The sequence below is a fragment of the Cariama cristata genome, unplaced genomic scaffold (genome assembly GCF_000690535.1).
Source record: "Cariama cristata isolate BGI_N322 unplaced genomic scaffold, ASM69053v1 scaffold23261, whole genome shotgun sequence".
NCBI lineage: Eukaryota > Metazoa > Chordata > Aves > Cariamiformes > Cariamidae > Cariama > Cariama cristata.
The window spans coordinates 6,672-30,541 of record NW_009601479.1 but is presented as its reverse complement, the minus strand read 5'-3'; the positions used below and the strand labels follow the sequence as shown (position 1 = coordinate 30,541).

Below are 23,870 nucleotides of genomic sequence, written 5' to 3'. Positions count from 1 at the left end.
GGCTGGTATTAAAAAAAAAAAAAATGGAAAAAAAATTTCATCCTCCTCCGCGGGCAGAGAAACCCATGAGTTCGGGAGCGATATCGCATCCTCCCCACCCCCAGGAGCGGGCAGCAATATTTACACGTTTCTCACTCGTGAACTATTTAATTAAGGCAAGGCAATCCCAGAACAAGCCCTCTTCTGAGCCTGCAGGAAATTACCCAGCGCTTATAGGAAGGGGAAAGCAGGCTGGTGAGATGCCAGCATTCAAAGGCTGGCGGCAGGAAAGGATTAAAACACTAGATTACAGGATTCCCTCTGGGGACAGATGTTACTGTGATAACTCATTCCCTGACCATCAGCCAATCTCCCTGCCCTGCGAGTTTAAAGCACGCCGATCGCTAGCTCAGTCCTGCTCTCAGCACACTAATAAGACAGACCAGTTGGCTGCTGAGGGAGGGAGGAAAGTATTTGCCAGCAAGCACAGCAAAGAAACCTCCAAAACCAGATCAAAACCAGGGGGGGCGAGAGAAGTCTTAATATGAAACATACAGGCCTGGAAGAATCTCCTTCCTTCAACTAAATCTAAGCTTCCTCTGTTTGGGATTCACAATTTCATAGGGTGAAAATTAGAGGGGTTTTGTTTAATGAAGAACAAACAAGCAGGCATGTTTACTGTTACATTCATATATACGCTATCACACAACAGCAGCAGATAGGTGAAGCAGAGGGTGCTTATCATGCAGCATTAGAAGGGAAATAAATGATAAAAAATTGTTGCAGAAGCACACAATAAAGCAATACACGTGCTTTAGATAGGGTGCTGTTTGTTGGTTTTATTTTTTCCCCTTGCGTTCCCCCTCTCGAGGGTACATGGGGACGTCTTGGAAGGCTCTCCACATCCCCACCCACATTTTTGCTTTTTCCTATTTCTGAATCCTTCCTCCTCATGTGCCTGAACCATCTCTCGGGTCCCCCAGCACCCTGATTTACGCCTATGGGAACTGACCGAATGGTTTTTGGGGCAGCTGAAGGCCAGGTATAGAACTGCAGAGGGGAGGATCATTCGTACTCACCGGTCTGTAGGGTCTGCCTCCCCCCTGAGAGCACTCCCAGGGGCAGTGTACCTGTGGGAGTCAGGCCTTTGAGAGTCAGCACGCTCTCGCTCTCCTCTCTGCAAAAAAGAAGCAACACAACCGGTTACCGAGAGATGAAGTGCAATGGTCATGTAGGTCCACGCAAGACTTGTTAGCGGTGAGCGGCATGAAAATGGGAGTCTGCTCTGTGCTGGCCACGTGCAGCATGCGTCCGATCAGCTTGGCACCGAGCACAACCCTGCCTCGTAAATACAGGATCCCTGCTTACTCAGTCACCATGCATCAGAGCTACGGCACAGCGAATCCATCCCGAAAGGGCTAAATCTACCTTAGCAGCAGCGTTTCTGTTGGCAAAGGTGCCAGTGCTCGAGATGAAGGTCGCTGAGAGAGTCAGACCGCTGGGCAGACAGAAACCACCACCCCAAGCCTTTGCCATCTGCTCTGAAGCAAAAGTCTCCTAAGATTTCCTCCTCGTCCCCCTGGCCCCCAACAGGACTCTTCCTGCCTGGTGCACCCTGATCAACGTCCCCCGTTACTCAGACCACCCCCAATGAAACCCGGACCCCAAATCACAAGCTGCTTCCTTACCGAAGAACCGAGAAGACACGTGCCATCTTCCCAATGGCTCTGATCTTATTCCTGATGATCTCTTTACGGACTGTTGTCCCACCTTAGGGAGAGAAAAAACAAACACCAGCATGTTTAAGGTTTCCTGCTTTCCTGGCACAGGTAATGTCAATATGAAGCACCTGCCTGACTCCAGGAAAAGAAATCATGGTTTACAGATTCACAGCTACACTCTTGAGAGAACAGTGCTGAGAGGATGGCGGTCAGGATGGTAGTGAGAAGGGCAACAGCAACGAGATGACACACGGACTTAAAGGTCTAAAGAGAATAGAACCACCAAAGGAAACGGATCGGGTAGGTCTTGTTCGAAGCTCACCAGGTTCGATCACACTACACAGGATGTAACACAAATGACTCAGCCATGTAGACACAGTTTTGCAAGGCAGAACACTGACGAATCTGACTGCTGATGAACACTGCAGAACACCGGGCTGTGCTCGCCGCGGGGAGGAGTGTCACGCAAGCATCAGCTTTGGCATCCAACGCGCACAGTGAACGGCTGGCCGGAGCCTTGCAACTCTGCTTTGACCCCACACAAACACAAAGTGAGATATGTGAACTCCCCTTCCGCTATACAGACCAAACAGGAGAGAAAAGCATGGAGGGTAACTGAAAACAAACAAAAAATCCAAGTAAAAGAGGTAACAAATACATCTCCTCTCAGCTGAGATTCCTCACATGGCCCAACTACACATTAGGACAGTACAAGCCAAACCGGAGGTCTAACATGCACCGATGGCTCAGCCATGCACTAAGTGGCTGCATTCAGAAGTCAGATAGAAACGTGACCCCGTTTCTCAAGTTCCTGGAGGAACGCAGAAGGGTTAAAAAACACACGGCGCTTATGTTAAAACTGAAAGGGGATGAAGAGACTGCCCAACTAGTCAGCTATTCAAATCCACTCCAAGGAATCTGGTGGCACAGGCAGTGAAAATTAAGCTTGTAGCAAATTCTAGCTGGGTACCTTTCTGATAGCTTGAAATGTAGTGATCTTCAGGGAGAGGAGACACCAAGAAACAAGTAGATGAAGACAGAGATAGAAGAAACAAATTTAATTTTCATGGGAGGGAGAAAGAAAAAAAAAACCAAACCGAAACCAAAAACGAAATGCAATGGGAGAAGCGGGTTAAAGTCTCAACCTGTTGACCGAAGCAGCGGCACCTCGTTGTACCACGACGGTGTCCTGCTTCTCTGCGGGACTGGCTGTCCTCCACCCTACACCGATCTGCACAGGCAGCTCCCCCGGACCCCCCCGTGCATGCTCACGGCCCCGCTTCTCGCTGCACGCCCCACGTCTGTGCCTGAGCTTCCTCTGGGTCACCACCTCACCCTCGAGAGACCCCTCTCCATACAGGGAGCAGCAACGGGTTTGTCCCTTTCATGCATAGCTTAAAACCAGGGCCAAAAACTGCATTCTGCCTTTTTTTGGGGTGACACAAGAAGCCGTTTTACAGAGGATTTCACTGCAACAGATGAGAAGACTGGGTTGATATTTTGGTGCAGAAAATTTTGAATTGGGGGAAAAAAAATAACCACTTGGGAAGCAGTCTCTGTAAGAAGCAGGAAACCATTCTCCAGAGTAACTGGCAAGAACCGTCTGTCGCAGTGAATATAATTTAATTTCTCTGTGACTGAATAGCAAAGGAAAAAAAAAAAAAAAAGAACACAAAAACCCACAAAACCCTAATGTTTCCTACCCAGAACTGCACAAGGGTTGGCCAAAAAGTAACTGGAGACCCAGGCTGGGCATCCAGTTATAAATCAAGCGGGGATGACTCTTGAGCTAGCATCATACACCTTTGCCCACCTTCACCCCCACCACTGTCACCAGCTCGGTCGTAACAGCATTTTTTTTTACCTTCCAATGTCTCATCACCATCTGAAATCAACTCATCATCGGAGCATATGTTGAGGATGTTAACGAGCATTTCTGTGACTGTAAGAAGCACAGACAGGAAGATTAGAGAGGCCTGGTGCACATGCTTCGCAGACAGAGGTATTTGGAGGACGAGCTGGACAAGTGAACGATTTCAAGGTCATTTTATACTCTGAAAGTGGAAGCCCAAAGACACTTTTAGCTGCATACTGCTGGTACCTCGCAGCAGTACCCAGAGCAGACGACATACTTTACACCTTCTGCCAAGGAGGTGGATGCAATCCAAGCACATCACAGATGAGAGAGAGGTGGGGAGCGGGGTGCCAACATTCATGCAGAACAGCCTGGGCTCGCCGAAGGTCCCACCTCCCCACCTCGACCCGCACAACAGGCCACCTGGCTCCAAGAATGTCAAATCTGGGGGGAATTCAACCTTTGGTTCCTCAAAGTCAGAAAAACGCCAACCAAACCTTTGGCACTTCAGACCTTGAAGCCATGCTCCAAACATACAGCACTGGGGTGGAATTTAAACTCGCCGGCAGACGTAAAAAACCCTTTTGCTGAAAAGCTGAGGCAAAGTCTTGGTCATATTTTAAGCTGCCTCGCCTACTTCAGAATGAAATAAGCCTTGAAATCGAAGTGAATGTTTCCTTTTTGGTGGGCCGCAAGCCAACAGGAGATTTTAATTTCTCTGTTGCAAACCCAGAGCAAGAGAAATGTCTCTGAATTCTGAGGTAGGGCTACACCATCCAAGATCAGCTCCATCAGCAATGCAGAAACAGCAAGAAAGGATCATCTTATTGGTAACAGCTTTCTAAAACAGGTATCAACAATTATTTTCACAAGAACTTTACCCAGCAACATGCAGATCTCCTTGAACCTGAGCAGCTTTCCAGTGCTAACAGTATTAAGGAGTTACAACACCCTCCCAACCCATTTAATAGCCTGTGGGACAGGTTTCTAACACTCAGCGTACTATGACGGGTCCCTGGGCAGCTCATAACAGAAATCGAAGTATCTCTTACCCTTTTCCCCTACAAAAGGCAAAGACCATGTGAAGACATCCATGAAGTTTGGAAGCCAGTACGGATGAGGGGAACAGTTGAACTGCCTGATGTTCATGACATTGTTTTCGTATTTCAGTACCGCAGCTAGGAGAGAAAAAGGAAAGACAACGCATGTTCATAGGCACTGTCAGCTTCTCGGAGTTGTACCTGCGCTAATGAAACTTCCTTATCAACAATTCATGCAGAATCAAATGACCAGCTCTCCAAAAGGAGAAGGCTTAAGCAATACCTTTTTTTTTCCCCCCCAGTTTACCCATTACATTGTTTCACTAAAGCTTATCACAACTGTGAAGGTCAACTGAACAAAGCTGTTAAAATTTATGCAAATCAGAAGGGATGAACACAGAGCCAACATCCAAAGTGAGGGGTAAAAAAAACCCCACAGTTGAGGCAAGTTCCCTATCACACCCATGGTTTTAGGGGCCCAGGGAAGTTAAAAGCTTGCCTATACTAGCAGCTTCTCTTTTATGGCAGCATTCATCAATAGTGCTCAGTTGTCATTTGGCTGGAAATGAAAGCATTATTCTGGGCTTTATAACTTGACAGCTAATTGCCACAGTAATACATTAAGTCTCCGACTCAGAGAACACAGCCACTTCCAGCTCCCCAGCTGCCGTCAGTTTAACATAGAAAGCTCTTTTTCATTTCACGCATAAGAATGCAACTAGAGGAAGGGCAGAGTGGGCAAGGCAAGCAAAGACGGAGAGGGATTTCCTAAGCGCGTGAGGACAGTACTGACATCCGAACAGCAGCAGAGCCTTGGCCTTGCCAGACTTACCCTTGTTGTTATAGACATCTAGGTAATTTGGTGCAGAGAAGATTGTGATTAATGAGGGAAAGCCTGTTGTCTGGCTCTTCCTGTACATTCGGTACCTGAAAAAAAACAGGTTGAACGCTAAACATACCAGCCTTGCTAAGGATAGCACGAACGCAGACGGAGCCTGCTCAGCTACCAGGCTGCAGCACTTACCCAGCATCCTGGGCTTCGTGAGCTCGGATTACAGATAACAAACTATTGTTCTGCAAAAATTCACAAACTGCAGGATAACTGGAAAACAAAAAGCAAGTAGACATTAGCATGTAGCACAGGAGAAGAGACAGCACCCACGGTCTTGGTTTCAGGAACCAGCCACTTGCAGCATCCATTCGAGTTGTGACCAGCATCCCCAAATAAGGCCAATATGTATTACATCACTCAAAAATCAATTGCAAAGCATTCTGTTAAACAGATCCTTGGTGCCAAATCCTGCCTATCAGCTGGGCTACGAGTGGTCTGTCAGCACAAATGCTTCTCTCTCTTTTAGACAGGAAAAGATTATTTCCTAGATCCCCTGGTACTCTCCAATGCCTGAAAACCACTCGAAAGGCACCCTCCCAGCTAAAAGTAGCACCTCTTTCTTGTCCAATACCACAATTTCATAGAGCAACATACTCAAAGAGAGTTCAACATTACAGGAGGAGAAAACAGACAAGATTTTGCGTGTTAGAGCCAACTGAAGACTATTCCAGAGCCAAGTACACTGTAAAGGCCCAGAGAGTGATCTGAATAGCAATTTAGCTCCCTACACACCTTAGCGTAAGGGGAGACAAAAAGCTCTAGTCCATCAGAGCCCCCTTAAAACACCACTTACCTGTAGAAATAGGAGCAGCCTCGAACGGTGTTGTGGGCGAAATGCTCCAGCGTTTTCTCATTGCCGTAATCCTCTGATGGATCGGACCAGAGCAGGTCACACATTGGACCAAAGGCTGGAGGCTCCTTAAACCTGTCTAACTGAAAATCATGCACAAAATCAGGACAACGCTGGTGAAAGCTGCGGCAGCGTACGCACACCTATGGTGTGGACGTGCAGAGCACGGGAGCCTCGACCTGGAACTCCATGCAGGAATCAAGCAAGCCATTAACCACACTACTAATTGTAAGCGATGCGAAAGGACCACGGAGATTACTTACTTTCCTAATGTCATCTAGACATGTGATTTCTGGAGACAGTCCTCCATGAACACACAGAAACTGCTGGTTTAAGAGGGCAGCAAGAGGAAGACAGTCAAATGTATCCATGCACGCATCATACACTCGCTCCGAATACTTGATTCGACCTGGAAAGATGAGGGGCAGGGAGAGGAAGAGAGGAAAGAACTGAATTCATTTACTCATTTACACAACAAAGACTGCTCAGGCTGAAAGCAGAGCTTTACTTTTTTTAAAAAAAAATATTATTTTTTTTTAAAAGGGGGAGTCATTTGTGCATCCAAACCTACACGATATATGAAGCGTTAAGCAAAGCTTTGATCAGCCAAAGTGCTGATAAATAAGTTCACGGAACCTAACTCCTAAGGTGATAGGGAAACTCTATGTCTATGGCCCACCGAGTCGAACTCTGCATCCATGTATTAGTGAGAATGCTGGCTTAGAAAATGCTCGTTGGACATGAAGATAAAGAGGCTTCGAAGTAATCTGGACATGGTCAAGAACATTCATCTCCCTTCAAGCTACTTTCTAGAACACCTGCGCTAAGGTTAACATAGAAAAGAAGCTAGGTGCTTGTCACTGTAACAGAAAACTCGGGATACTACTAAAGCTGTCCCATCACTTTCCCACGTTCATACTGCACCTCCAGACTCCAAGAGTCTTACCAGCCTCGGCTGCTAGGCAGATTTATACACTGGGAAATGCAGCAGCTGTTTAATTTGGCACAGCTATACTACACAATCATTTAAGATAGGAGTTGCCTTTTCAGCTGGACACGAGTGCTTTGAGTCAGAATTTGACCAAGATGCCTGCAGTTAAATGAATCTTCGTACAGGATCTTTCAGGGCTACGAGCGATCACAATCTCCGCTGGATGCCTCATCTTAACAGAGGTGAAGAGGATGTTTTGATACATTAAACAGAGATGCCATGGCCTTTCCAAAAGCAGTTTGGCTTTTGCAGCAAGCCTCCAAGTATGTTCAGAAATATCTCTCAACACTTCCCGTTAGAGCAGAGAGCAGGAGCAGAGATCACCACACGCCAAGCACATGTCTTCTTGCATCTGCAGCCCCTTCGTGGGGCAGCAATACGTTAACAGAGCCTGATCTTCAAGAAAGCCCCGCCACTGCTACAAAACCCATCTCTATCTAAAGCAAAAAAAGTGCAGGAATGGAAAGTTTACCTTTCCTCCAGCTTTTTCAGAGATACTAACAGGTTTTTTCAGCTGCATGCTATGATACAGGAAGTGGAAAGGCAGTTTCTTCTGTTTTCCAAAAGGGAAAAAAAAATCCCATCACCTTTGGCTTTCCGGTTCAAATTAAGCCCAGCTCAACAGGAGCTCATCTACCACCATCTGATGACTATGGTATCCAGCAGAGAGCTGGCTTGTGTTTTCCAACTCGTTTCTGAGTAAACAGATGTCACTGTCTCCGTACCTATCAGTCTTACCCTGTCCAGCAGCATCCAGAGCTGAAGGGCTAAAGATTGGACTCGTGCCTTGTCCGTAACTATTCCCTGAGGTCGGATCCTTGAGCAACTATTCCCTAACGGAGAGTTGCACATTGCTGGTGTGCACCTTTTTTATTGCTTGGAGGAATGACCGTCATCCTCAGGGGAGAGGGGTCATTCCCTGACCTTTCATCATCGTTGGTTTAAAGAAATATGTAAATGCTGCATGAAACTAACTCAACTCAAGTGATCTTAAAGGTAATGATTCTCCCTAGCGCAAACACTGTGGAACAAATCCTTTATTTGCTTCCAATTGTAATCACTGATCCCAGCTGCACAATCTGGAGCTGAAAGTCATTTGGCAGTAATTATATGTTGCTGGGCCTGAAAGTCGGAGTGAGGGGGGGTGCTCGCAACTGGCTCATCAGCGAGACAGGGAAGATGTGTTCGCATTTCTTCCATCCACGCTCATTCTTTGCAACCAGACGGCCACATCTACACGCACTCAGTACTTTACGGGACTTAGATATTTGGCTTTCTTCCCTTTTACCAGGAGCTGAAAGAGGAGAAGAGCTACGTATGCAGGAAAAAAAAAAAAAAGATGACAGGTCTTTACAGCTCCAGAGCTAACCGACACCACTCATAGCAGGCACAAAAGTTAAGATCCACACCTGGTCACAACACGTTAATACATTTAAATCCTCCTTACACTGCTGATACTTACATTCCTGCGTAAAGGTGAAGTATTCTGTGAGGTGCCTGCACTCATGGTTCCCTCGAAGGAGGAACAATGTTTTGGGATGATTTATCTTTAAACTCCATAAATACAGCACGCACTGCAAGAAAGGGAAGGAGGAGATGGCATGTAATAAAAACCTTTTATAGGGCACTAATCATCCGTCGACTTCACTAAGTGTTTCTGGGAAGACACCCAACAAGCTGAATTCAAAGTGGAACCCTGATAGAAACCCAGCTCCATAATCGGCAGTAGATCTTATCTTGGCCAACTTCACCAGTGGGGGAAAGCCACACTGAGCATTTCTCTATATTAGGCCTGAGTTGGAGAAGTGACAAACGAGATCGCGTTCAACTGAAACCGGCTCCGGGCTGGGTGGGGGCAGCTTTTCCTTCCAGCAGAAACCAAAGCGAAAAGCACCCATTTTCAGAGCAGCAAAGCAAAACCAGCTGCGCAGCGAGACGTGCGCTCCAGATGTCCCACTGCAATCGAAACCAGAGACCAGCAAGTAGAGCAGCCAGCCATCTTGCGAGACATTTTATCAAGTGCATTAAACATTAGAAAAATTACACTTGATCCTCCCCGCTCTGTTTTCCTGCTTACGCTACAGTCATGTGAAGTTCAAGTTGAAAACAGGAAAAGCCTAGCCAAAAAACAAGCTTAGTAAAGCCTTCTGGCTTTGAAGAGGGCTTTCCACATCCCTTATCTGAGCGGCAACACCTGTAAAAAGATCACCTTTGATGAGGTGCAGACCAAAGTCAAACCGAAACAATCATTTTTACCGGAGTCCCAGCAATATTTCATGGTGGCTTTCCAAAAAAGCCTATGTGAAGAAGGGAAGGGCTGGAAAGCAAGCGTGCTTACCCTTCTGTGCTATACGTTGTCAAGCTGACAGCTAAATCAGCCGGTATCTAGCATGGGGAAACGTTATCTCATTTCCCTTGCTGATTCTGAGTGCTGGAAGGACAACCCGTAACGACAGCACGCTTGAAGATCTGGATTCAAGTCTCTAATAAGAGCTTACTCTTTAGGCTGACATGCTACAGAAACGACACACACTTTGAGAACGCGAACCATGATGTGTGTCAACAGTTTTAACACTTAAAAACACAGCTGATCTGGTGCACAGATCTCCGGGAACTGGCTGCTGTGGCACGGAAACAACCTCCAGAACCAAAATAAACCAGTTTCAAGTTCGTTTCCAGTAGAGACACCTCAGATATCGTGGTATTCAAACACTGAACCTGCAAGGCAAGCTCTACATCAGTCATTCCAGCTACACGCAGGGGTGCCAAAAAACCCCAAGTTGCTGTAAAGCACCCGTCTGTGTCTAACTTGGAATTCAACCCCACAGAAAAAGACTGGATAGCAAATCCTGAATTTTAGAATTGAACAGAAACAGGGCCAGTGGCAGGCAATTTAAGCTGTGGCTAAGGCTAGCAAAAAATAATGTTTTATTGCATCTGTTAACAGGAGGAATGTTCTCAACAAAACCATTTACAATTATTGTGTGATTTAAAGCTTTAACCTCCTGTGTTTGCAATCTAAACGTGGGCTAGCATGAGAACTAAAAAGTGAAAGTCACTACAAATGAACCAAACGACTTGCAAAGGACTGGAGAAAGCAACCAGCCCTGGCATCGCTGGTTTAAAGCAAAGCAAGAAAGCGGAGAGGCACCATCACAGTAAAGAGGAGGATTTGGGCTGTACAGAAGGTCAGCAACTTGGATAAAAGAGATTTAAAAACACATAATGAAGTGAACAGAGTCACTCGGCACCACAATTCTTCCTGGACATGCAGCAAGCAAAGCAGGGACGTCGAGGGCAAACATCTCCGGCGTGGCTGCAGTTCCCCGCGGTTTGTAGCTGTTTCACAAGGACGTGGGGGCTGCCAGGTACTGGGGAGGGTAACAACGAGTAAAGGACATTCAAGAGCCCTCGTGAGCTCCGGAGGGGCTGGAACAAGGAACAAGGGAGGTTTCTACACTCACATACCTCGTTTTGTATGAATCCCTTTCCCAGACTTTCAAGGCACTGTGCCCAGGAATTGATTACTGCGTGTTTACAATAGCCTAGCAGCAACTTGAGACAATTAGGGCTTACTAGGTCTAAATAATCTACTTCTCTCCTTCTTCTGCCTGTCAGCGTGAAGCCCAAAGCCAAGTGTTTGGGTCCGTGCCCCCATTTGATTCCCCTCTTTTCATTCACGGTGGGGAAATTGCAAGAGGAATTGCTACCTGCGACCCAACACAAATGCACGAGGGGCTGCTGCCAAACCTGCCCGTAACAAACCACATGGAATCTCTCGTACCATTTACAAAACCCGGCGTTTACGAGAAACGTATAAACATCGAGCCTGCCAGCTCTTCCCGGAGTAGGCACAGAAGAAACGGCACGGCAAAACTCCTGCATCCCGGTCCCATGAATCTACTTTCGCTCACGCCTTACAACATTGACTGGATCCCTTTAGTATTATTCTGGATAGAACAGTGCATTCAATCCTGGTCAGATTACCGTACATACAATTCCGTAATTAGATGGCAATCATGTGTCCCATGTAATCGGATTTGGAAAACCAGTCTGGCAAAGGTGTATGCCATTATCATGCCATTTTTACTGATCAATCTACTCTTTCCATAGATTCTATTTTTGGTCATAATAATTGTTTCACTTTATAATTTAATAAAACAATTCTATTCTTTGTATTCCGGCAGTTCTGGCTTCATGCACCAGGATGGTCCCTCCCTGACTAACACTGGCACAGACCTCTCTTGCCCAAGGGCAAGGAGATGTCACTAAACGCTTAAAGCACTTTGAAGGAAGCATCTTTCCGACTTGCAGACCAACGAGAGAATCCTTCATCAGGCTGCCGTCTCATCAGCCTCTCCAAATGGAGGTGTTCAGCCCCATTTCCATGCTGCCCGTCAGCCCCTTCACTGCAACGTTTGAGCCCGTGGCCAAGTCTCGCCGTCGTAGCGGGCTTTGTGGCACGCACTGAAAGCGAATGCTTTGCAGAGTCCTCTTCCACTAGACAGCAGCCGTCTCAGCTTTCACACGGTTGCTTCCTTCCCCTCTCCCCCCCCAACACTTTTCTTCAAAAAAGAAAAAACCCACCAAAAAAACCCAAAAAACACAACCAAACCACGCTTCACAGCCTCATTATACTTACTGGGAATGAATGTTTTTAAATGAGAATTTCCCTAAGCCAGAGGCCCAGAAATAATTTGTTGAAGACATCCAGCTGAGCTGATGAACAGAGGCTTTCAGGGTATTTAAAGGTCTTCTCTGAGCCACAAACTGCTCCTTTTACCTTGACAACCAAATACTGGCAGCAATGGGGAAAGCTTGCAAGGGTTCTTTGGGCTGCCAACAAGCGACCCGGTTTGTCTTAGCACCTCCTTGGCCCCTCAGTTTTGCATCTTGTTTCCTGACTGCCTGCATCAGGATGCAATTATACAATTACCTCCTCTTTCATTCAGTTAAAAGGTCATGATTATCAGCTGCTCTGGGCAGGCACTTCATGATATCCTCGCCCAGCACATGGATGCACAAGTTTGTGTGGGGATTCATGAAAGCCTGATGATGCCGGTGCTTCTCCACCTTCCCAGTGGGGAAACCTGGATGCTTTTCCATCACCTGAGCCTCTGGGACAAAGCAATCAAAACTCCAAACCCAAAAACGTTCACAGATTAGCCACCTCTGCACTTCAGAGGCCAGCTGCGATAGCTTTGCATTTTATAGTAGTCTTTAAAAAAACATAACAATGCAAAGATGCTCAATTGGCACCGTTAACTCTTTGCGTGCAGCGATCCTCCATGCCAGCACCAAACCTGTTATTTCACTACAGAAACCAGTTTCTGCACACCCAGGTGGGAATCTCTTAAAGCACATCGGCTGCACTTTGCAGTAGGTGGAAAGAAGAGGCACACATCAATAGGAACAAGAGAATCAAGCCTTCTAGATTCTGCTTTATCAGTGACATTTGGATCAGCCCCCGCATGTACTAATCAAAGCCCACCCCGATTCGTGAAAGATCAATGCTAGCTCTGTGGGGTAATGGAGCGCTTGGTGGCTTTCCCTTTGCAGATGTGGGGGGAAAGGGGAAGGAGGAGAGTCAAGAGAAGCATGAAATAAAAACTTTCTGCGCAGAGCTTATGAAAACCAACTGCCCCAAGGCTCTCCGGCCCAAAAACACCGGGCTGCCTGGCACAGGCCCTGGGTCAGAGCGTCAAGCCACAAACAAGAGACCTGATGAGGTTTACTTACAATTTTCAGACCTTCCTCCTCAAAAAAAAAACCCCAAAAAATCAACAAAAAAGCCTCTTCCCACCACTTCTGCTCTCCAAAGGTGGACTCCTCATCCATCCCCCTGGAATTCTTCCATACTATCACAGGATAGAGAGATGAGGGCACCCATCCCCAACTCGGGCACTCACTTCTGCAGATCTGGGAGTAAAATCTCCCTGTCAGATCAATCACAGGGTAAGAGCAGAGAGTGGGGGAAGCACTTTGCCACCCAGGATCTAGAAAATCCACGCATAGACACAGGGTACAACAACCCTTGTTTGAAGGTTTCTTGGTTAACACCAAAAAAAACCAAACCCCCGAATCCACATTTTATCTCAGAAAGAGTTGCTGTGCTATAATATAACCTCTTTTCCAGGTAAATACGCTTAAATTGCAAACCCAATTTGCACAAGACAAGCCTTTTAAACAAGTGGTCAAATGTCTGTTCTTCCTCTTCCTCCCCAGGGGTTACAGGGCTCCTCCTGCCAGCACCAGCAGAAATCCCAACAGCCGCAACTCCACCTTTCGAGCATCCGTCCCCGCTACGTCAGAAACTGCTCATCGTCACACCTTGGCTCACCATCAGTATTTAGGAACACACGAAGCGCAAGGCTGGAAGTAAGCCAGGACACTGCTAAAGCACAAGCTGTCGGCAGTACCCTCCCCTAAATCCTCTGCAGAATCCTTCAAAGAAAGACTTGCAGTACCCGCCTTCATCGCTGTCCGTGAGAGTTCCTCCCCAAAATTTAACTGAGAAAGACTCCTCCGCAGACCCAACAGCTCAGCTATTCCTACACTGTGGTATGCACCCTCCCTCTTCAAAGAGAAACCACTTACTCTGTCATTCCAGGCCAATTTTGTCACCTTTCATGCCTCCGTTTCCTCAAATGCCCCCCGTTACACCGCCTTAAACTGGAACAAGCGCTCCTTTTCCACTCGGCTCTGCCTCTGTGAAACTAGAAGGTTGCAATCCCTTGGGGTTTGCGGTATTTGCTAATAGCTCTCCCATCCTGCCTGCTCTGTCGCTCAAAGGTCTTCAGCGAGCCAGCAGCAGCCTCGGGGACCCATCGATCGGTTATTTCGCCCTTTAAGACCAACAACTGGCAGTGTTACCCAATACTCGGCTGGTGGTATCCCACAGAGCTGCAAAATCCTAACAGGACGCCAGATGTTCGGCCGACGTCTGTAAGGTGACAGCGTTATTGTGACAAGGCAGATTGTCACACGGGCACAGCATGGCTAGATACAGAATTAAATGCCTCGACACTAAGCTCGTGGGTCACAGCGAGATGTACAACAGCCCAGGTGATTTATTGCTGCTTTCTCCCGACCCTGTCTCCGGCATTGCAAGGCTGATGCTTTCAGGGGGACGGCAGGGAAGCGGTGACTCAGTAGTGTTGCGCTTTCTTTTCCCCGCTAAGCCGACTCCTGCAAGTTTTTAAACATTTGCTTCCCACTGCCTGGTAGGATCCTGTTGCCTGCAACATACAATCAACTCTCCCTCTTGTTTCGCTGACTGACAGCTACAAGTGATATTAAAACTCGAGTTCAGAAGCCAGCGTTTAGCCATTAACCCCACCGCTGCTGTTTAACTCTGTCACTCTGTCCAATTCTCAATTGTGACATTTGGACATCGCTTTTCTGCCAAAAATCGTACTGTGAGTTACCTACAATATGATTTTCACTCCACGCAAAACTCGACTAGAGTGTAAAATCCAGCATAAGAGATCTGTATTTGCTAGCTTAGTTCAACACCTTCAGTTAGTTTAGTACTAGCACCCCCAGGCTCAACTTTATTTGTCACCTCTATACTGAAGTAGCCTCTGTCCACGTAGTCTCCCAGGAAGAGGTAGCGGGTGTTATTGGGTGATCCTCCAACTTCAAACAACTTCATCAGGTCAAAAAACTGCCCATGAATGTCACCGCACACTAGGGGAGGAAGAACAGCACAAAAGAGGGACAGAATTACATGCTAAGAAAAGAAAGGTCATGACAGCAACAAGGAGCATAGCATGGCTGTGCTCTGACCCAAGCCACCCCTGCTTTACATCCAGCTTCTGCAAAGGTGTACCCGATCCACACCAGCAAAATCCTCTCTTCTGAGAGCTCAGGCAATTAAAAAAAACCTTGCTGATGGAAGGAACACAGCAGAAAACCTGCTACGTTGAGCAGCTCCTGTTTCCTAGATGGCCCTTATTTAGGACTCCATCTGCAGAAAGCTCTCTGACCTGTGATCGGAGCCTCCACTTCAATCATCGTCTTCTCATGCCTAAGGATGGCAGCCCCATCGTTGATGATCTTCAGCGCCGCATCCTCTTCCAGGCGCCCTTCCTTTACCAAGTGGCTCTTCAAGACGTCAAGCCTAGGCTTCCCATCCTCAAACACCTCCTTCAGAGTGAGCCGCTGCGTGGGAGGAAATGGGACAGCTGGAAATGGAAGTGAAGAAGTTAGCAACACGTCTCTGTTGGGGAGGAAAAGAATTACAGTCTTTTCATCAGGAGGCTTTCGTTCCAAGCCTCGAGACGAGCATAGACTCAGAAACATACTTTCACTGAAATTATGCTCTCAAATACGGAAAGAAGAAAAGCTATGCTGCCAGAGCAACTGAATACATCCCTCAGCATGTTTAAAAAGCCACCGTATGCAGACTAAATGCCATATGCATCCGCAGAAAACACGAGCACCAAATCTGTCTCCTAATTCGGTGGGGACAGTTGTCATCGTTATGTTGCACGAAAACAGGACTGCATGCAAATATCAGCAAAAGCAGGAGAAAAAACACACCAGTTCCCAGGAACTAGCAATTCAGGTAGGAGGACCAAGATGTAAAATTCTCGCTTGTCAGGAGACGGCACATACCCCTGCAAAGCAGAAGCTGCCTTTACCAGGTAACAGCCTCGCACCTCTCAGTACCGGCCACTTCAAAAAAGCTTAACCCCAAGCTTAGTAATTGATAAATCCTGATGGAATCCAACACTCACAGCAAGTTACAGCCTCACCTATTTGCAACACGTTCCCTGGTTTTTAACTTGAGGTAGAAAAACACATCCCATCAAAAGCCATTATTATTATTTTCATGCTAGGCAATTGTACTATTTGCGAGAAGGTGACCTCTGGCAGAAAGGAAGCATATGAAACAAAAATCGTAGTTATAAACGAGAACCATCTGACTTCCTCATCTGCCTTCTCCTGGGTCTGGCTAATTTAAAAAAGAAAAAGATGGAGAGCACATGACCTCTGCATAATATTTAACGGCTATATAGCATCTTGATTTAAAATAAATTCCAGGAGGGAGGCCTGGATGTTTAGGAAAAGAGAAAAACTGGAAGTAAAATCCTGTCAAATAGCCCCAAACGTGTGGCCCAGCTGCCGGCAGCTCCCGCGCACCACAGAGCAATTTGCATCTTATCGCAGGGACGAGATCATCTCAGGTCCTGGAGTCCCTTTCCTTCTCAAAACATCTGGAATAACCAGCATCTCCTCAACCCTCTGGGTTCAGCCCTTTCAACGCCTCCTGGTCACAGTAGGACCAAAAACCATTACGACCAAGCCCTGCTGAGGGAGCGATCCTGCAGCGTGGATGAGGACGAGATGCTGGGATGGGTTTTGCTGTGGGGTGCTCCCTGGGGTGCACAGCAGCGTGCAGAGCCCCCAAAAAAGCCTCTTACCCCATCGTGGCTACCGCAGGGAGCTGCTGCTCACCCTCCCAGCCTTGGGGACACGGCACAACTCTGCAAAAGGTCTTGGAAGCACCACTGTCCGTAAGATCGCAGGCAGCTGGACAGATCTTTGCTCGTCATCCCCCAGACTACCCCAAAATCTGGAAGGCAAACGGGTCTTTTAGAGCCATTTTAATGATCGCGGTGCCAGGCTGCTCCCGAGCAACCAGTACCGCGTGTAACGAAACCCACTCGCTAGATAATGTACCCTGGCTTCCACATCTTCCGCTTCTGATGCGATCATGTCAGGTGGTGAAAGACAGATTTGCACTTCTCTGTAATCCAGCTAGAGAAGAAAAATATCAGATATGGAAATGAAGTTGATGTTCTTACCCATCACCCAGTAAAGACATCCCCTATGCCAAAGTATGTCGAATTTAACAGGCAAAGTGATAGCGCTGGTCAAATAATACAGTGACTAACAGTAATGCAACCGATCTCTTTTAAATGCAAATAGAGCAGCTATTTAGCTCGGAAACCCAGGGGGCAGAGAGAAAAAGCAGAGAGGCAGCACAAGAGATTCTTTGCAGCTGAACATCAATTTTCAAATAACGTGAAATGTAGGACAGAGGAGAACAAGAGCGGATATAATGAAAGGGGAGCCGGTGCCTGCAATAAGGTGGCCCTCTTTCATCGGCCGCTTTGGAAGTTTTGCTCTGCTGGGTACTCGCTAAGTGCCCTGAACGGTCCAGAGCACACGCAGTGCTTTCCCCACGGAGCTGCCAATTAAAGAGGTTTAAGTAAGACCCCTGCTTATACCAACGCAGGCTGGACAACATTTTTTTTACTGCATATATAGCTCATCTCTACAGCCAAAAGGAAAAAAAAAAACAACACAAGTAAAAATGACCCCTCTGGTTACCGATGAAAAACTCACCATTTTGTAGAATTTGATGTATTTTTTTCCCCCCTCCTGTACTCTCTGGGTCGGTGTAAGGACGGCAGCAGGAGGAGGCAGAGGGATGCTGCAGGTCTGACACAAATAGATTCAGCTGGAACAAGGGAGGCCAAAAGGAGCTGGGTGGAAATGCGGGCACGGGACTCGGAGCGAGGGGCAAAGGGAGGCTTTGGGACTCACTGCCCTTAACAACTCTATGATTAAGTGACTGGAAAATGATTTGTAAGTACTTCTACAAACTGGGCAGTTGTCCTAGCATCTGCCATCTGACTCCAAAGGAAGCGAGAGAGCACTTGAAGGTCAAACGATTTATAAAGAAGAGAACAGACAAACAGGAACTGTTCAGCTCCATATTCCCCATCGTTCCAGGCCTTCAAGCATGGCCACCGACTCCGGAGCCACCCTAACAAAGTAAAAAACCCGCAGAAGTTGGGACAGAGAGCTTAATGGAGATGGCATGTGACCACAGGAGCAGCACTGCCCGTCACCCAACTCAGAAGAGATCCACGAAAAGCTCCTGGCATGGTCTGCTTTGCCTTTTCTTGGTAGCCCTAGCGAGCAGAGTTATGCAAGATAAAATATGAAGCTACGCCGATGTGAGCAGCCAAGAACTTTTATGTAAGTTCCCTCGCTGGCTTTGCACGGCTCCACTCCCACAAGGAGCTGGGCATGATAAGGAACCAGCTTCTCCTCTGCTGTGCCTGTCTGCCAGCCAAGCTGCAGCCAGCATGGAGTGCGGGGAGAAAAACCTGCTCCAGAGATGCCAGAGACACCGGCATCATCCTGGGGATGCACACAGGCAGCGAAGACCTCCCGCTAGGCAAGGGATTACTCCACATCGCCTGTTTTCTACTTGCTATGCTCCCTGCTAACTCACCCCCCCCAAAAATCCTCAATTTCCCGAGCCGGTTGCACAGCGCTGGAGCAGACCCTCGTGCCGTGGCGTGGCCAGAGCCGTCGAGGACTTCAAAAGCTTCGTGGGGGCTGCGCGAAAAAATCCTCCACGCACCAGAGAGTCACGAGAAGCATGCACTGGAGCCCGAGCGCTGGGAAAACCAAAACCCAGCGATGCCCCTTTCCCCCGTGCAGCAGGGGATGAGGACCTGAATAATTAGTGTTGTCAAACCTGTTAGCCCGTATAACTTGTGTAAGGGCTTTAGTCGACTCCATGCAAGCCGTTATCTGACGCACAAATATCCACTTTTTTAAAGATCTGAATTTTATCCTTATTCAAGGTCGATGCTGTTGGAGTGACCAGCACAGCAGGAGTGTGCGGAGGAAGGGGGCTCCTCCTGCAGCCGACCTGGGCTCACAGACAGCGGGACCAGCATTGGCACGGCCGTCGGAGCAAAAGCTGACCTGAAATCTCGCATCTCCAGGGCACTGAGAAGGGTGGAAGAGTCTTGCCCACTTCCCGCTCCTATCTGCAAAATGGGGAAATAACTCCTTATCTCACAAAAACCCCACTGTGGCTAGTCACAGGGTGACCAAGCAGCGTAAAGATACAGCGTGCTAAGCTCGTCCTCAGAGCCAGCTCCTTCCGTGCACTGCCCGCAAACAATAATTAACGAAAACAACGGATAAAACATTCACAACGTGGCGAGCAGCAAATGCTGAAATCTTCGTGCCATCTTCCCTTCGTATGCAAAACCATGTGTTGCACCCAGTCTAGTTTAAATAATGAAATCTTTAGGTCTGGGACTTACAATTTTGCAAGGGCATCAAAACACACTCTGTAGATTGCTCCCGAGAAAATACACTACAACTCCTGCTCTACAAACAGGACATACACTGCACGCCAAACCACAAACAAAAGGACATAAATGCAAGCAAACTTCTGAGGTGTAAAATGGATTAAAAAGTCAGCTGTGCTCAAGGGACTTCAGGAAAATTAATAGGATACGGATATCTTTGCTAGACTATGGTGTGAGACTCCATTTGCTGCAAAATTAACACAGGTTTTATTTGGCAGTCCAGGAGCAAGCGGGTATTCGCAGCGCTCCGAGAGGATATGGATAGTTAAGGGTGGGAGAATTTTGACAAAAAGCTGCTGCTCTACCACCAGCTCTACAAAAGCAGAGCATCACAGCCCATTCATTTGCTCCTCGGTGCAAAAAGACTATATTCCTCCAGGAGAAAAGCACATCTTGCATTTTTACATCCATACTTAAGCTGTGCCCCTATAAAGCTTCGTCAGGGCTCTTCCAGCAGGGATTGGGTCGGACCATGTCATCCATCGTGCATCTTTGTAAGAGAACGGTTAAAACAAAGCAAAGATCCTCTTTTCCCAGGACTGGAGGCAGCAGCAGCAGACAGCGCAGGGCTGACCGATCCACATCTCCAGAAAAAGTCAGTACCATGGAAGAGAAAACGAAGTGATCCTCAAATTATTGTTTATATATCCGAGAGTCCCTTGGATGACTGTACAAAGCAACAAAGCGAGATTCATTACTGAAAAAGGAGCAAGTGCTATTTGCCTGAAGTGGCAGCTACAGCAAAACTCAGTTTGTTGCCTGAGTGGTTGGGTCTCTAACGAAGCGGAGGTGTCCTCTCACACTGGGGCGTGTGGGGCTTCAAGTCCAAAAAAAAAAAATAAATAAAAAAATCACCCAGGATTAAACATGCTTGGTAAGAAACTTCAGGGAGATTTCTCTGCGACTCCTGACATCCATCTGGGAGTGAATCTGAATGCAACAGCCCCCTTCCCTGCTTGCTCCTCATCAAATGAACGATATTACAAATAGAGAGTTGAACAGATGGTTACAGATGCACTTTGGGGAGAAAAAAAGTACATTTGGGGCATTCTGAAGCAGCCAGTACAGCTCAGACAAAACCAAGCACAAGTAAAAGCTCTCTTTTCTTACGCTCAAACACACGACGTAAGGTACGAACAGCTTCCAACCGCTGCACCCTCTCCACCTGTGCTGGAAGGCATCTGAACTATTTGACTGACGTGCAGCTAAGGGTTTGACGAGCGGGGATGACAGATGTCCATCTGCCACATCGGAGATCCGGCCACCGAGAAAGCTGGACCTGGCTGTCAAAGGTAGAAACGTTCAGAGGGAAAAGTCTGCACGGGAGCCATCCATACCCTCTTTGAAAGGCGGAGAGAAAGCTGCCTCCTGTGTTGAGCCGTGTATAGCATGAGCAGCAGGTCAGGGTTTGGGTGTTTTTTTTTTTTCTTTCCTCCAATTTCCAAATAGCCTAATGTTATTTTTATCAGACATTTCTATTCCCATTCACATCTAACCTACATTCATCTATTCAAAGTTGAGTCCAGGGCTCAAATGGAGCCAGCTCAGAGGCAATAATCGGAAGAAGCAAGGAAAGGCAACAGCAATGTCATTTTGTGCTTGCAGAAAGCTTAAGTTTCAGGATCGTGCCGAGCTTTGACAGTCATTAACGGGGAAGAAATCCTTGACGGCAAGTGATGGATGCCTTCGTTACCTACAGCAACGCTCTTCGCCAACCTGCTTCGGTGCTTCTCTATTAGTGGGGTCCAGACCAAAAGCAAGGATGGGTTGAGCCTCAGCAGCTAGAGTATTGCTGTTAGTCCTAATATTTATTAGCAGCTACCCAATTTTGCACGGAATAATCTTTCTTTTCTTGAAATTACGAACCATACAAATTTCTGGTCACAAAATGCCGAGAAATCTTGGCTTTAAGAATCCCTATGCTGGTTTGCATGACATTTTCCCTCCCCTGGGGTGCCTCAGGGCAAGTTTACACGAGAGTCTGCAAAAACAGATGTACGCTCGATACCAGTTTTTCAAAGCCTGGACCAAGCCCTGGCAAATAATCTGTGTCATTTTTCAGTCTGAAGCAGTGCTGGCACAGGCACCCTGACCTTGCTATGTCCGAGAACTACTGCTTTCTCTACAGGAGCTATGTAGAAACAAAGTGATCACGAAGCGGAGCAATACATAGCCTCCTTCCACCTGAGAAAATAAGTAACTGCTCCCCTTGCCACTGAATTGTGCTAACATAAATAACATTAATATCTCAGAAGAGTCACCAAGTAAAGCAAACACCTTCCTTGCATAAACGCAGCAAGAGCCAGAAATGATTGCTATTGCCATTTCTGTCTGCCCTCCTCCAAACTTTGGCGTGTTCTTTCTAATCTTCTGAGGGCAGCAATTTTCCTTTCTTGCTACCAGTGAGAAACCCCGGGTTTCGGAAGCTCCATAGACTCACAAATGAAGAAAAAAAAGAGTTTTATTTCGCACCCCTGGGAGAGCTGCAGGAGGACCCAGCCCTGCACATAGCTCCTGCGCTGAGCATCAACCAAAACCATCAGACGCCCCGTCCCCGTTAACAGAGAGCATCTGGCACTCAAGACTTTGGGTATCTTTCTCATCCATTTTGTAAGTTTAAATTCCTACTGAATGGCAGCTCCTTCAAATAGAATTAAATGCAGTTCATAACGTCCCAGTTTCATCTGAAACTAGCCAGAGCTATGCTGCTGGAGCTGAAGTCGGCTTCCCAGTGCACAACTGGTTCAGAGAGCTCGCTCTGATCCTTACCTTGAGCCAGATTCCTTTTTGTAGGACAACCAGAATATCTCCTGACAATAACCCTAAAAATATCTGTATTGTACGTTGAATTCTATCAAGCTGAACGATTTCTTCGAAGGGGGAGAGATATAGTCATCATGATACTAGAGTTCAGCGAAACCAAGAAAGGCTAATCAACTGAGCCGTTCCCATCAGCAAATCCATCTTTACCTTAATCAACTACCCTTCAGTCGTTCAAGGAGTAACACCCAAATTTTGAGGCCACATTGACTTTTGGCGACTAGAATCTGGCACACACAGTCTGTGCAGAAGCCAGGTGCATTTAATTCCAAAAAAAGCAAGTGACAGTCCTGTGCATCAAAACGCAAATAAAAACACAACGTGTGCCAAACGAGCATAACCCAGGCCACGCTTAAAGCTCCCACTGACGGGCAGAAATACTAAGTGCAAAGCCAAGAGGCTAGAAAACCATAAAAGCCTCCTAAATTGGAGTCCATCTGTGCATTTCGGAAGTCATACAGCTTCTGAAATCTTATAGCTACCTGAACTGTGCTCATGGATTCCTAAAAACTTTAATCGGGATAGAAGGTAGTTATCCTTAAACTGTTCTGCTGGCAAAACATCTAGCACGGACAGCAAATAGTGTTATCAGGCTAGGAAAAAAAAAAAAAGGTGCCTTTGCCAAAGTAAACCATGGCTACTCAACGAGGGTTCACCAACAGAGCTGTATGCCAAGGTTTGCCGTGGCAGGCAAGCCCAGAGGCAGCTACGATGGCCCCTTGCCGGGCTGCTGACCCACGAGATGGAGCTGGCACTCCGCTCCCTCTCCGTGCTCTTCAAGGAGCCGGGTGAGATTAAAACCAGGAGTATTTAATTAGAACAGAGGCGACTTAAGACTGTCACCGCACATCAGCCGCTCAGCGCTCAGCCAGGAGAGCCGTCCACAAAGCTTTCCCCGCATCAATCGGCTCTTCACGCCGAGGTTCCTGCCTTGCCACCGAAAACGAAGCCGAACCTCAGCCGAGACCCAGATCCACGCCGCGGTGTTAGTCTTGCTCTTCCCAAAGCGCTTCCGAGACCCAGATCCCCGCCGCGGTGTTAGTCTTGCTCTTGCCAAAGCACTCTGCGGCTTGGAAACCAACTCAAAAATGCCCTCAGTGGGCGCTGAGTTTCCTCAGCCTCCTCGGGAGCGATGCAGACATTAAAATCATACTTGCTTGCAAGGTCCGTCAAATTTCCAGCACCCGCATTGCTATGCGTAGGTTCGTCTCTTAATGACCAGCACTGATGCGGATTTGCCCGGGGATTGTCATTGAGACAATCTGTCTAGAGCCAAGTCCTCTGCCGGGGACACGGGCTCCTTACATCACCGAGTGCCAACTCACCAGCTACTGTCAAGGAGAGCATGTAAGCCCTCAATAACAGCCTGGGAAAAAAACCACTTTTGAGATCCTCAAGCTCTACAGGCTTTCCAGCAGTTAAAAATATACGTATTTCTACAAAACCATCACTCGACAGCACACCGACCCACAGCAAACCTGGTGTTTTCCTCTCGAAGTGTCTCTCAGCTGACTCGAGGCGGTCACTGCTAAGCTTGAGTGAAAAAGAAAAGAAAAAAAAAAATAAAAGAAGGGAAAGAAAAAGGCCGAGG

The 23,870-nt window shown here is 47.3% G+C and overlaps 1 protein-coding gene across 1 annotated transcript in view; it reads right to left on the bottom strand.

Annotated features, from left to right (window-relative positions):
- Window positions 1–23,812, bottom strand: part of PPP3CC (protein phosphatase 3, catalytic subunit, gamma isozyme) — a gene marked incomplete at its 5' end in the record, with an annotated part of 27,095 nt that extends 3,283 nt beyond the window's left edge. The window contains 13 exons of the mRNA XM_009710478.1: window positions 1,059–1,156; window positions 1,668–1,749; window positions 2,671–2,697; window positions 3,565–3,642; window positions 4,608–4,733; window positions 5,428–5,522; window positions 5,620–5,697; window positions 6,281–6,420; window positions 6,601–6,746; window positions 8,791–8,902; window positions 14,893–15,017; window positions 15,317–15,514; window positions 23,751–23,812. Of these exons, the coding sequence (XP_009708780.1) occupies window positions 1,059–1,156; window positions 1,668–1,749; window positions 2,671–2,697; window positions 3,565–3,642; window positions 4,608–4,733; window positions 5,428–5,522; window positions 5,620–5,697; window positions 6,281–6,420; window positions 6,601–6,746; window positions 8,791–8,902; window positions 14,893–15,017; window positions 15,317–15,514; window positions 23,751–23,812 (1,367 nt within the window). The remainder of the gene's footprint in view (window positions 1–1,058; window positions 1,157–1,667; window positions 1,750–2,670; window positions 2,698–3,564; window positions 3,643–4,607; window positions 4,734–5,427; window positions 5,523–5,619; window positions 5,698–6,280; window positions 6,421–6,600; window positions 6,747–8,790; window positions 8,903–14,892; window positions 15,018–15,316; window positions 15,515–23,750) is intronic.
- Between the last annotated feature and the right edge of the window lie 58 nt (window positions 23,813–23,870).